A 13,941-nucleotide genomic window follows, 5' to 3' on the forward strand; every position below is an offset into this window, starting at 1 on the left:
AACATGTAGACATTCCATAAATATATACTGTATACTGAACAAAAATATAAACGCAACATGCAACAATTTGAACAATTTTACTGAGTTACAGTTCAAATAAGGAAATCAGTCAATTGAAATAAATTAATTTGACCCTAATCTATGGATTTCACATGACTGGAAATACAGATATGCGTCTGTTGGTCACAGATACCTTAAAAAAATACAATAAAACCAGTCAGTATCTGGTGTGACCACCATTTTCCTCATGCAGTGCGGCACATCTCTTTCGAATAGAGTGGACCATGCTGTTGATTTCGGCCTGTGGAATGTTGTCCTACTCCTCTTCAATGGCTGTGCGAAGTTGCTGGGTATTGGCGGGAACTGGAACACGCTGTCGTACAAGTCGAACCAGAGCATCCCAAACATGCTCAATGGGTGACATGTCTAGTGAGTATGCATATTTTCAGATCCCAGGAATTGTGTACAGATCCTTGCGACATGGGGCCATGCATTATCATGCTGAAACATGAGGTGATGGCGGTGGATGAATGGCACAACAATGGGCCTCTGGTGGACATTCTTGCAGTCAGCATGCCAATTGCACATTCCCTCAAAACTTGAGACACCTGTGGCATTGTGTTGTGTGACAAAACTGCACCTGTGTAATGATCATGCTGTTTAATCAGCTTCTTGATATGCCACACCTGTCAGGTGGATGGATTATCTTGGCAAAGGAGAAATCCTCACTGACAGGGATGTAAAGACATTTGTGCACAAAATTTGAGAGAAATAAGCTTTTTGTGCATATGGAACATTTTGGGGATTTTTTATTTCAGCTCCTGAAACATGGAACCAACACTTTACATGTTGCGTTTACATACAGAGTACACAAAATATTAGGAAGAACTGCACTTTCCATGACATAGACTGACCAGGTGAATCCAGGTGAAACCAATGATGAAGTGCCTTTGAACAGGGTATGGTAGTAGGTGCCAGACGCACCGGTTTGTATCAAGAACTGCAACATGCTGGGTTTTTCAAGTTTCCCGTGTGAATCAAGAATGGTCCACCACCCAAAGAACATCCAGCCAACTTGACACAACTTTGGGAAACATTGGAGGCAACATGGGCCAGCAGCCCTGTAGAACACTTTTGACACCTTGTAGAGTCCATGCCCTGACGAATTGAGGCTGTTCTGAGGGCAAAAGGGGGTGCAACTCAATATTAGGAAGGTGTTCCTAATGTTTGGTATACTCAGTGTATTTTTGTTCAGTGCAAATGAGAGTGACACATTCTTCTCTACATTTACTGTGCACTCCATTGCCAGTGAATACTGAACAAGAGTGTGGTACTTTAGATTGATGAATTTGTTCTAATTATAGCTGCTCCTCCTATTACATATAACATCAACCTTGAGATGAAAAGCCCACTCACACTAAACATTCACATACAGACAGCTACAAAATAATGTGTAATACACTTCCTTCATGAAATATATAATGTGTCTTATAATTAATGTATCAATTTGAGTAATTAACTTGGCATACAAGGTTTTTATGATTGAAAAGTGACTAAACATTTTAATGTGAATCTTGATGAATTGTTATATTGTGTCTTGGTCTCATCCATCAGATGCCTGTGAGCTCACACTGGACCCAAACACAGCAAACAGAGAGCTCTCTCTGTCTGAGGGGAACAGAAAAGTGACACATCTTAGAGAAGATCAGCCGTATGCTGAATACCCAGCTGTTGCTAGCTGTTCAAAGGTCTGTCTGGGAGTTGTTAAATAAAATAAAATAAAATGTATTGGTGGCGTACACAGATTTGCAGATGTTATCGCAGGTGCAACGAAATGCTTGTGTGTCTAGCTCCAACAGTGCAGTAATACCAATAGATAAAATAAAATAATACTCACATAAAATAATATATATATATATATATATGAAGAAATATCAGAACGAGCAATGTCAGAGACCGGAATATAGATATGTATGTGTATATAATGGTGTGTAAAGACAGTATGGACAGTATATGAATAGAAAAGGTGTGTACAGCAGTAGTTATATAGGATGAGCCATGACTAGAATTAAGTATATACAGTTGAAGTCGGAAGTTTACATACACTTAGGTTGGAGACACGTTCATCTGTACAAACAATAGTATGCAAGTATAAACACCATGGGACCACGCAGCCGTCATACCGCTCAGAAAGGAGACGCGTTCTGTCTCCTAGAGATGAACGTAGTTTGGTGCGAAAAGTGTAAATCAATCCCAGAACAACAGCAAAGGACCTTGTGAAGATGCTGGAGGAAACCGGTACAAAAGTATCTATATCCACAGTAAAACGAGTCCTATATCGACATAACCTGAAAGGCCGCTCAGCAAGGAAGAAGCTACTGCTCCAAAACCGCTATAAAAAAGCCAGACTACGGTTTGCAACTGCACATGGGGACAAAGATCGTACTTTTTGGAGAAATGTCCTCTGGTCTGATGAAACAAAAATAGAACTGTTTGGCCATAATGACCATCGTTATGTTTGGAGGAAAAAGGGGGACGCTTGCAAGCCGAAGAACACCATCCCAACCGTGAAGCACGGAGGTGGCAGCATCATGCTGTGGGGGTGCTTGCTGCAGGAGGGACTGGTGCACTTCACAAAATAGATGGCATCATGAGGAAGGAAAATTATGTGGATATATTGAAGCAACATCTCAAGACATCAGTCAGGAAGTTAAAGCTTGGTCGCAAATGGTCTTCCAAATGGACAATGACCCCAAGCATACTTCCAAAGTTGTGGCAAAATGGCTTAAGGACAACAAAGTCAAGGTATTGGAGTGTCCATCACAAAGCCCTGACCTCAATCCTATAGAAAATGTGTGGGCAGAACTGAAAAAGCGTGTGCGAGCAAGGAGGCCTTCAAACCTGACTCAGTTACACCAGCTCTGTCAGGAGGAATGGTCCAAAATTAACCCAACTTATTGTGGGAAGCTTGTCGAAGGCTACTCAAAACGTTTGACCCAAGTTAAACAATTTAAAGGCAATGCTACCAAATACTAATTGAGTGTATGTAAACTTCTGACCCACTGGAATGTGATTAAATAAATAAAAGCTGAAATAAATAATTATCTCTATTATTCTGACATTTCACATTCTTAAAATAAAGTGGTGATCCTAACTGACCTAAGACAGGGAATTTTTACTAGGATTAAATGTCAGGAATTGTGAAAAACTGAGTTTAAATGTATTTGGCTAAGGTGTATGTAAACTACTGACTTCAACTGTACATATAAAGTGGGTAAAACATTATTAAAGTGACCAGTGTTCAATGACTCAATGTACATAGGACAGCAGTCTCTAAGGTGCAGGGTATAGTATGGGGTGTTAGCCGGGTAGAACAGTGACTAAGGTTCACGGCAGGGTACTTGGCGGAGGCCGGCTAGTAGTGACTGTTTAACAGTCTGATGGCCTGGAGACAGAATCTGTCTCTCGGTCCCAGCTTTTATGCACCTGTACTGTCTCCGCCTTCTAGATGGTAGATCTTCTGTGATACTGGATGCTGTAAACGTTACTGGGAGGTAGAGTGGTGTGGAGATAGGGCTGAGATAGGAGTGGCATATAAAGGAATCAGCAGGAGAGGAAGTGGTAATGACTGTTTGCTTGGATACCATGACAAGTCCTGGTGTCTGGAATGCCCTGATGACAGATATTTTGCCTGGCACAATCAGTAGGACACTGACATATCTGTCACCTCCTCAGGCTCCCACAGAGTAAGAGTGTATCTGGAATGGCCAGCCGGCACTCTGTCCTTCTACAGAGTCTCATCTGACACTGACCTACCTGCACACATTCCACACCACATTCACTGAGCCTCTCTAGCCAGGATTTAAGGTTTTGGATGGCACCTCAGTCTCTCTGTGTCAGGTAAAATAGCATCATGTGTCCTGAAGGAACCCCCTGAATATTCAGGGAAGTCACACTCCTGTTTAAACACAACTTGATGACATGATGGCATATGTTTTAATCATAACAACCCCCTGTCCCCCACTTATTGAGTAAACAGATTAGTATTCATGAATATACACTGAGTGTACAAAACATCAGGATAACATAGACTGACCAGGTGAATCCAGGTGAAAGCTATGATCCCTTATTGATGTCACTTGTTAAATCCATTATAATCAGGGTAGATGAAGGGGAGGAGACATGTTAAAGAAGGATTTTTAAGCCTTGAGACATGGATTGTGTATGTGTGCCATTGAGGACAAAATATTTAAGTACCTTTGAACAGGGTATGGTAGTAGGTGCCAGGCACACAGGTTTAGTGTGTCAAGAACTGCAACGCTGCTGGGTTTTTCCACGCCCAACAGTTTCCTGTGTGTATCAAGAATGGTCCACCCCCCAAAGGACATCCAGCCAACTTGACACAATTGTGGGAAGCATTGGAGTCAACATGGGCCAGCATCCCCGTGGAACACTTTTGACACCTTGTAGTGGCCATGCCCTGACAAATTGAGGCTGTTCTGAGGGCAAAAGGGGCTCCAAGTCAATATTAGGAAGGTGTTTAAAATGTTTTGTACACTCAGTGTACAGTATACCACTGAAGTTGACAGACCTTGTAAACTAGAGTCATTAATCAAGAGAATGAATCACCACACTGGCCTGTAGAACCTTCTCATTTAGAAGTCATTGATCTTGCTTTTGTTTTTCCTTGGTGCTTGTATATATTGCTGTCTGTAGAATGTTTATTTATCAAATTGTTGACACAAAAATCTTGCTTTTGTATGAACTCAATTACACTGAATGGAATTTACATGTCACAGATTTGACTAATGAAGGTTAATAAAACATGAAATAAAATGTGTTTTAAATGTTTATTTTACAGTAGTGGGGGTTGTGTTCGGTACGTACAAATGTTTTATTTGGTTGATATAAATATAACCCCAGCCAAGTTGTTTAGGTGTAACTGAGTACTGAGTCTAACCAAATATGTTATGTGGAGCAGATGGGAATGGTACCTGATGATGATAAATGGAATTCTGGAGGTGGGATGCTGATACGAATCTCTCATCTTTCAGCAGCAGTGAATTGATCATGTATGTTGAAGGCTTGTTATTACACCTGAGTAAATTTTTCATAAATAATGGTGGTTGTTGTCTGGAAAAAAGGAGGCTTTCAAAAATTCACACACATCCATGCTATTAACAGATTCACCAGCAGATGATACTGTGCACATGTGAATCGTTCTGTTTTTTTCCCCCCTCTATGATGTTGAGAGAACAGGACAATGGGTGCATCTCAATAACCTAAAGTGGCTTCCTCTCCTTATCTCCTTTACTTAATCTTTACTCAACTGAAAACACTAGATAAGTCAAAATAATATGGTGGCTGGCTGCCTACTGGTACATTGCTTTCACCTATCCAGTTCTCCCATGTTAGTTGAGATGAAGGAAAGTAGACCCCATGAGAGGTTGGATGTCTTTGAGTTGTTACTGTTTAGTTCTGCATGCTTGATGTTGTTGGGAAGATGTTGTAAGGCTGTCATTTCTACACTAACAAAGTTGAGTGGTTTCCAGACAGTCTGGGGCAACAGCAGCGCCAGAGTCTTACCACCTCTGCTTTGGTTGTAGGAGACCACATGTCAATCCTTTGAGGGTGGGAGAGAGACCACATGTCAATCCTTTGAGGGTGGGAGAGAGACCACATGTCAATCCTTTGAGGGTGGGAGACCACATGTCAATCCTTTGAGGGTGGGAGAGAGGGAAAGAGGGAGAGAGTGAAGGAGGGAGGTGTAGAGAAGGAAGGAAGGAACACACCGCATCACAGCCCTGGACTGAAATGTCATGTGTTCTGCAGTCTTCCCTGATTCTCTCACTTGCTCTCCAGTGTGTGGGCGCAGGATGAAGGGATGAGGTGCCTTCTATTTTTTGCACCCCCCCCTCCCCCCCCCATTTTATCCCCCTCTGTCTGAATCATGCCTCTGAGAAAAAGCAGGTTAAGAAAAAGGTTCAATAATTCTATACTAAATGAATGGCCTGTGCTCAATTTGACCTCATGGATTGTGTGCATAAATGAACAATGACAGGATTATAACTGTTTGAACACTTTTTGGAAAATATATTTTATTTGGAACTCAACAGGTCCATAGAGGCTTAGGCACCTTGAACCAAAAAAAGATTAATGAGAAAAAAGGAGCATACATTATTTAAAGACATCGACAAATAAAAACATATCTGATAACAAAATGGAACTGCATTCCACTGCATGTACAGCACAAAGATTCCTAGAGTTACATTCACTGCACAGAACTTTACTAAATGTTTTTAGTCCATCTCTACCAGGATGGTAGACATTTGAAATAGCATATAGAATCTTTAAAACAGGTACTCTGCATCCACCTGAACACATCCTGTCCCCCTCTCAGATAGATGGTGAACATAACCTAACAAGGTCAGTCAGGGGGGAGAATCATGATAAGCATGGACAACACCGTTGGTCTGAGGTGTGTTCTCAACCCCAGAGAGGTGTTCAACAGCGTTAACCAGTCTCTCCAGGTTGTTGTTGATGGATGACAGCAGGGGCTGCAGCACTCTCTCCATGCTGCTCCTCATACTGACCAGATCCCTCTGTAACATGTCGTAACCTTGGCGATGCACCTGGACCAGTGCTGCCAGGTCCTGAGGAGGTAGCTGGACCTGCATGTGTGGTTGGACCTCAATCAAAGGGATGTGGACCGTAGCTTGGTTCACTTGGGGTATGTTAGTCTGAGGCTGCACATTTGCCTGGGACATATAGGCCTGTGATTGGTTTGCTTGGGGTGTATAGGCCTGTGATAGGTAGGCTTGGGGTATATAGGTCTGTGATTGGTTAGCTTGGGGTGTATAGGCCTGTGATAGGTTGGCTTGGGGTAGAGTAGCCTGCTGTGGCAGTTGCACTACTTGGGGTATGTTTACGTGGAATGGAGCATTACCTTGGTGAAATCCATCAGCCTGGGGTTGAACAGTGACTGGCCGTGTATTGGTTTGGGGTTGTAGGGTGCCCTGAGACTGAGGGATGTGGACGGTTCCAGTCACTTGAGGTGTACTGACCTGGGTACCAGTTTCAAGGTTCAATCTGACTATGTTCACCCGGGGTTGGAGGTTGGTTTGGGGTAAAGAGGGCCTGGGTGAAGTGACAGGCGTGGGTGTCTGGGGTGGATGGACTCTGCTGGCCTCAGACGATGTTGCAGCGTCCAGAGTCTGGTTAGTCGAGGGACTGTCCAGCTCCACCCAAAGGTATTGGGAACCAACTTCGTTCTGAAACTCTAGGGAAGAAAAAATATAGAAAAATAAGCCATATTTAGTGTTCCTTACATTGTTTTATCAAATTACATCACGTAGTAGGCACACACACTTTACAAAGATAAGAAAACAATTGTTTTTTAAAATTGAAACCATAAACGTTACCTTCTAATGCAATGGGTCCTTCTCCATCCACAAACTCACATTTAAAACTTTCTGTTTTGACTGAGAGGAAAGGCTCCTCCTCTTCTGTTGGATGGTGAGGTTTTGCTTCTGTTGGATGAAGTTTTGCTTCTGTTGGATGGTGAAGTTTTGCTTCCGTCTGCCTGGTCACTCGGTTCCTCTTTGCCCTAGGACCCTTCTTGATATAACAGGGTTGTCTGCGCATCAGGTCATTGTATCGCTTTTTGCATTGCATTCCGGTTCTGAGGCATCCAAACGAAGAAGCGCTCACCTTTGCTGCGATATCTTCCCACGCGGCCTGCGCAACACGGGTGTAGCCAGGGCAAGGTCGTCGAGCTTGCACTTCACGCACCAGTATTTGGAGCTCTTCTTCATTGAAACGCTGCTTTCGTTGCCTCTCCATGTGAAGCATCTCGATCTCTGGCCTCCCATCTCTCTTATCGTCATCGGAATCCATATTTTCTCAGGGCAAAGCCATAAATGAAGCGCAAACACTAACACTGACACTGACGGAAAGACACAATAGTGTTCTGAATGTTTACATAGCCTAGCCTACTCATCTCAAGGCTGCAACTTATTAACAACACAATTACAAAACAGCAACGGTTAGTACGGTTACGGAAAACCTTAATATGGATAGCAAATCCAAAGGATAGCGGATCCAGTTGAAGCGTTCCCAAACAATCTGGGCTACCATTTGCAGCCACAAAATCCAATACGCTTGCGCAGTTGATACCCGCCGTGCGCAGTATATTATCCTCCCTTTGTTGGGAAAAATGTGCCCCAAAAAAAACGCCTCTTCAAAACAGTTTAACAATCACCACAATATTGAATTATTAGATTCTTGACATTAGATCTATAGATAAATCGTTATAATGTTAGATTGTCTTGTTGAGTAAGTGATAGGTTATTTTTATGATACTGTGGTTCACATCATATTTACAAAACATTTATTTAGAAACAGATTGATTGATTTCATCATTAAATCATGGTCTGCACATGGCCTTCCAAAACAATAAGCAATTCTCTACAGATTTACAAACGTCACCCTACACACACACACACACACACACACACACACTTCTCCTTCTGAAAAGTGAAAGCATAGTCTATTGTCTAGTAGGCTAGTTAGTTGTAGGCTTTTATAGGCTACAGTAAAACCAGTCTGAATGCATTTGACCACAGGAAAACGCTACTGTGTGAATACAGCGATACAGGTTTGATTGAATTGAACAATATAGACTACATTTAACCACTCGTATGAAAGCAGTCTAATAAATACATGCAACAATGAATACATCATACAGTCGATAGCATACCATAGTTAATGTTTTTGGGTAGATTTTTTTTTTTTTTTACTTGAACTAATTGTTATTGTAGGACATTGTATTGTTTTGACAGAAGAAAACAGTCGTCAACATAGCAAGAATCCAGCAAACTTCACAAAGGATGTAGTCCTGTGGAATCAGTGTATGAGGGCCCATTCAGTCTGTGTTGGAGAGGCACTGTGATGGGACTGACAGTCTGTAGTAGTGACTCCCCAGGACCTGCCAGCCTTTCAACAGCACTAGCAAGTCTCTCCAGGCTGTGGCTGATGGAAGACAACACAGGATGCAGCATTTCCTCCATACTGTTTTTAGTGTCCGTGATCTCCTTGTGTAGCATGGTGTAGCCCGCCTGGTGCACCTGGCAGAGGACTGTGAAATCCTGGGAAGCGGGCTGGACGTGGATGAGGGGCTGGAAGTTTATCAGAGGGATGTGAGCTCTGAGGAGCTGTCCCTGACCCAGTCCCAGTCCCTGACCCTGAGATTGGTTCATCTGAGGTGAGCTGACCTGAGGGGCTTGGAATGAAGAGGCCTGGGTTGGATCAGGTTGGGGAACATGTTGTGGTGTTCCAGCGTGGGATGAACCAGCCATCTCTGCTTTGATATTAAGGCCATCTCCTATTTGATGCTCTGGAAGAGAAAAAAACTAACCATGATGTATAATTTAATCCCCCAATCTCATAATATCTCACCCATTTACACTCAACCAGCATGGTACAAACTCAATCAACATTAATTTAAATAAAGTAGTTTGCTTGCACACAATATTACTTTATAAATGTGGAAAATGTAGCCAACATATTAAGTAATCAACAAATATCTACACATTGTTTTCCCATTTATAGCCTGCAATTCCTAGTATAGAAAATGATAGGCCTAATTTGCCCAAATGTAATCATTACTGTACTCTACCTGCATGCTCAATTTTAATTGAGGAAGTAGAGTCATTGTCTGTAAGATTACAGACTGGTTTTGGCAATCTGTTTTCAAATATTCTTATTCCTTGTCTCCGTTTAAGATCATTAATTCGCTTCCTGCACTGGTTGGCTGTTTTCCGAAGCCCAACGGTAGTGGAGCTCACTCGCTCTGCTACTTGCTCCCAGGCTGACCGAGCATTGGAAACTCTGAACGTTTTTGTCGGTGTACCATAAATAGAAAATCGCCGTGCATGGACTTCACGCAATAATATTCTTGTTTGCTCCCGCGTAAAACGACTTCGAGTCGCCGTCGTCAACATTTTAGAGCCTGCACACGGTTTCATAACATAAACACAGACACAGAAATTCCGATTGCGCTTGTAGTAGGTGAGGGGCGTTTTTGCGTTGCGAAAGAGATAAATAGTAATGGCGTATTTTGTAGGCACTAACTTCGCCATGGACAAAGCCTATGGAAAAAATGATTGGTGTTTTTATAGGAAAAAATGAATGGGTTTTTTTTATAGGATTTTGGGAAATCGCCAAATAATAAAGTCTGTGTAAACCTAGGTTTAGGAGATCTTATACGTTTTGTTCTATGAGATAATCTTCATCAGCTAACGTGAATTGTGAATAATTTATGTTATTTAAAAAAACACATAATGAATTCATAATTCACCAAGGTCATGTTAACTGACTGCTAAGATCTCCTAAACCTGTGTTAACCTCAGACCTTTTTTTCGGCGTTTATTCCAAAACACTATTCATTCCTTCTCCCCAAAGGGATGGCTGAATGAACCAGAGGTAACTCAGTTCTGGGTTTTAAGACTACGAGCTGGCGCGCTCTATTGACACGCAGATGCACGCAGTAGTGCCTTCACGCACAGAGGGTAAATTGTGGGGTGTATTCAGAAAGCCCAATGTTTTTATACGTTTCAAATGTTTTGCATCGCAATGAAAGTCCACTTTTGTCCCATGTGTTGGCTATGCAATCTGTATTTTCAATGTCAAAACGAACCTATTTATTTACACAGTAAATTCAGTAGATATGCCTATATGCCTCCAATAATGTAACAACAAAAAAACACACCCTGTAAATTGACCCTCATCTTCTGGTGATATTCTGTCTCAGGGTCTAGTAGAAACCCCCCAACCCAAGAAAATATGACTACATGGGTGAGACTTTTACTTATGGTCAGCTATAAAGCTGGAGCTTCTACATTGTTGCATTTGGGATTATCTCTCAATTCAATTCAATTTCAATTTAAGGGCTTTATTGGCATGGGAAACGTATGTTAACATTGCCAAAGCAAGTGAAGTAGATAGTAAACCAAAGTGAAATAAACAATAAATATTAACAGTAAACATTACACTCAGAAGTTTCAAATGAATAAAGACATTTCAAATGTCATATTATGTATATATACAGTGTTGTAACAATGTGCAAATAGTTATAGTACAAATGGGAAAATAAATAAACATAAATATGGGTTGTATTTACAATGGTGTTTGTTCTTCACTGGTTGCCCTTTTCTTGTGGCAACAGGTCACAAATCTTGCAGCTGTGATGGCACACTGTGGTTTTTCACCCAGTAGATAAGGGAGTTTATCAAAATTGGGTTTGTTTTCAAATTCTTTGTGGATCGCTGTAATCTGAGGGAAATATGTGTCTCTAATATGGTCATACATTTGGCAGAAGGTTAGGAAGTGCAGCTCAGTTTCCACCTCATTTTGTGGGCAGTGTGCACATAGCCTGTGCTCTCTCTCTCTCTCTCTCTCTCTCTCTCTCTCTCTCTCTCTCTCTCTCTCTCTCTCTCTCTCTCTCTCTCTCTCTCTCTCTCTCTCTCTCTCTCTCTCTCTCTCTCTCTCTCTCTCCCTCTCTCTCTCTCTCTCTCTCTCTCTCTCTCTCTCTCTCTCTCTCTCTCTCTCTGCCTGCATGCCTCTGTATTTGTTCTCTAGACCAGAGAATATGTAACCCGTTATACATCAAAACAGGCCACACCCAAAAACCACACACCTAAGGAAACAGCCTGTGGGACAGCACAATCCAGTCACCATGGCTACCCACCTCCCTCCATTTTGGGATCTTTTTTCCTGAATATGTTTAAAGATTTATTCTGTCTGGGATCCTTAGTAAACAATAGTCAGGGGTGTTGACTGAATTGTGTTGCTGTCTACAGGTAATGGAAAGAAACAGACATGGAGGTGTAGTCAGTGGCATAAAGGCTGACTGTATAGAACCTAGTGATGACTAGGCTGTGGGGCGCACCGATGGGAGTGTTTGTTGTTGTTCCCTGTGGTAAGGTTGTCTTGTTTTCTCTGGAAGAACAGCAGACCAGAGCATAGAATCAATGTAGTAGAACAGACACTCCTGTTTTTCCACAATTCAATATTTTTGGAACATAGAAAGGTCCTTTTTTCACGTCAAGGTTTTGGCATTGGTAGCTTTCCTCAAGAAAAGTATTTTGGAGAAATGAATAGACATCAGGGACAAAATGAAATGTACATACATTCTTTTAAATTATCTCGACCGGTACTGATTCCGTAAAATGCCATTATTTATGTTTTGTTCATTTTTTCTCATGACTTGTAGCTCACATTTGTGTAACTTCTGTATTTTCCCAAAAGCTTTTCAGAAACCCAAAATATTGCTAATCAAAGGTGTAGTTTAGCAAATTACCTCCATGGGAGCAGAATCCGTCCCTAACACTCTTGACCGAAGTCTTCTCCTCGCACCAACACACACACACACACACGCACACACGCACACGCGCACACGCGCACACACGCACACACGCACACACGCACACACACACACACACATCTGTATGACTGTCTATACATGTCCCCCCCTCCTGACCTTCAGATTAACCACAGGACCTGATACAGGATCAGATTGGCTTTTTATCCCCCAGTGGTTAAGTTTACAGGATTGGGGATGGGGAGAGCTGACCATAGACACTCAGGAGCTAGGTCTGCCTGGAGGTTTACAAGACCAGAGGGGCATCCATCTTAAGAGGAAGAAGCTGTGCTGATTCATCCTGTCTTCTGTTAGAGTGGAGACTCTCTGCTCCCACCTCCTTCTTCCCCTCGCTCTGCACTTCAGATCAGATGTTCGTCTCTGTTCAGGACACACACACACTAAGGCAAGGTGAGCTCAGCGAGATTGACAGGTAGCTAGCATGTTCTGCTGTGGTGTGTGAATGATCAAGCAAGTTCCAGTCTGCTCAGCACATCTGCGGTTTGGTCGCAGTGTCGCAGGGTGTTTACAGCGTTTAGGAGGAAAACACAACGGAGGGAATGACGGGGCGAGGGCGTGTGTCGACACGCACTGAGTACCTACCTCTTACTGTGGTAGACTGACTGGAGGGAATCTCCTACCAGAGTAGACATAAAGGGGCTTACAGTATTGCCTCAAAAGCGGCTTACAGTATGGACTCATAAACATTTTACATTTTAGTCATTTAGCAGACGCGCTTATCCAGAGCGACTTACAGTTAGTGAGTGCATACATTTATTTATTTATTTCATACTGGAATCGAACCCACAACCCTGGCGTTGCAAATGCCATGCTCTACCAACTGAGCTACATCCCTGCCGGCCATTCCCTCCCCTACCCTGGACGACGCTGGGCCAATTGTGCGCCGCCCCATGGGTCTCCCGGTCACGGCCGGCTATGACAGAGCCTGGATTCGAACCAGGATCTCTAGTGGCACAGCTAGCACTGCGATGATATGCAAGATGCAAGATGATATGGATGGAGGAGACTGACAACTGTGGAATAAGTAGAGACACAGGGACAAATGTTATGCAGGTGACACTGAGATGTTATGGGGGTGACACTGAGATGTTATGGGGTGACACTGCGATGTTATGGGGGTGACACTGAGATGTTATGGGGGTGACACTGAGATGTTATGGGGTGACACTGAGATGTTATGGGGGTGACACTGAGATGTTATGGGGGTGACACTGAGATGTTATGGGGGTGACACTGAGATGTTATGGGGTGACACTGAGAGGGATGTTACACAGGAGACAGATGTTATGGGGTGACACTGAGATGTTATGGGGGTGACACTGAGATGTTATGGGGGTGACACTGAGAGGGACGTTACACAGGAGACAGATGTTATGGGGGTGACACTGAGAGGGATGTTACACAGGAGACAGATGTTATGGGGTGACACTGAGATGTTATGGGGTGACACTGAGATGTTATGGGGTGACACTGAGAGGGATGTTACACAGGAGACAGATGTT

General features: G+C 42.8%; 2 protein-coding genes across 2 annotated transcripts; both read right to left on the reverse strand.

Annotated features, from left to right (window-relative positions):
- Positions 1–6,079: 6,079 nt before the first annotated feature.
- Positions 6,080–8,306, reverse strand: LOC121550804. Its single transcript, XM_041863167.2, has 2 exons — positions 7,422–8,306; positions 6,080–7,279 (listed from the first exon to the last, which is right to left on the reverse strand). The coding sequence occupies exons 1-2, from the start codon at positions 7,894–7,896 to the stop codon at positions 6,432–6,434; spliced, it is 1,323 nt and encodes a 440-aa protein (XP_041719101.1). The 5' UTR covers positions 7,897–8,306; the 3' UTR covers positions 6,080–6,431.
- A 256-nt stretch (positions 8,307–8,562) lies between these two features.
- LOC123482508 (myb-related transcription factor, partner of profilin-like) lies at positions 8,563–10,130 on the reverse strand. The gene is made up of 2 exons (XM_045210612.1): positions 9,677–10,130; positions 8,563–9,394 (listed from the first exon to the last, which is right to left on the reverse strand). Exons 1-2 carry the CDS (start codon positions 10,023–10,025, stop codon positions 8,880–8,882), a joined length of 864 nt encoding a protein of 287 aa, XP_045066547.1. The 5' UTR covers positions 10,026–10,130; the 3' UTR covers positions 8,563–8,879.
- Positions 10,131–13,941: the final 3,811 nt, after the last annotated feature.

Source organism: Coregonus clupeaformis, chromosome 35 (genome assembly GCF_020615455.1).
Source record: "Coregonus clupeaformis isolate EN_2021a chromosome 35, ASM2061545v1, whole genome shotgun sequence".
In the NCBI taxonomy this organism is placed as follows: Eukaryota; Metazoa; Chordata; class Actinopteri; order Salmoniformes; family Salmonidae; genus Coregonus; species Coregonus clupeaformis.